At 45.0% G+C, this 402-nt stretch overlaps 1 protein-coding gene across 6 annotated transcripts in view; it reads right to left on the bottom strand.

The window, feature by feature from the left end:
• TCF4 (transcription factor 4) overlaps positions 1-402 on the bottom strand; it is a 375,506-nt gene that overhangs the window by 374,602 nt on the left and 502 nt on the right. For all 6 annotated transcript variants that reach the window (XM_018576263.1, XM_018576264.1, XM_018576265.1 and 3 more), the window contains exon 2: positions 1-59. In XM_018576263.1, coding sequence (XP_018431765.1) covers positions 1-59 — 59 coding nt within the window. The remainder of the gene's footprint in view (positions 60-402) is intronic.

The following is a 402-nucleotide window of genomic DNA, read 5'->3' as shown; positions in this document are numbered from 1 at the left end:
TGTCCACTTGCCAAAGAAGTTGGTCCATTTTTCCCACTGCTGACAGGAGGAGAAAACATCTGCAACAAACAGAACACAAAAGAGTTTTAAAAGAACTTGCCTTACCCCCTCCTCCACCCTTTCATCAACACAACGTACAATAATCAATAACATGAAACAAATACACACACATCATAATTAATAAAAAGTGCAGGAGGAAAAAAAAAAGGGGGCTGCGAAGTGCCCGGGGCTACGTATCCTGTCCAAACTTCCCAAAGACATCGCTCTCGGGGCAGGAAATTCATGAGGGGGGGTCCGAGAGGCGACCCCCGCGGTCATCTAAAGCGTGCAACGTCTTCTAGCGGGACACATGTAAGAAATAAAGATACAGAACGGAACATAGAGACATCACAAGGAAAAAAA

This window comes from Nanorana parkeri, unplaced genomic scaffold (assembly GCF_000935625.1).
Source record: "Nanorana parkeri isolate BGI_ZX_2015 unplaced genomic scaffold, ASM93562v1 scaffold61, whole genome shotgun sequence".
Taxonomy (NCBI): domain Eukaryota; kingdom Metazoa; phylum Chordata; class Amphibia; order Anura; family Dicroglossidae; genus Nanorana; species Nanorana parkeri.
The sequence above is the reverse complement of the archived record's forward strand: the minus strand, read 5'-3'. Positions and strand labels throughout refer to the sequence as shown.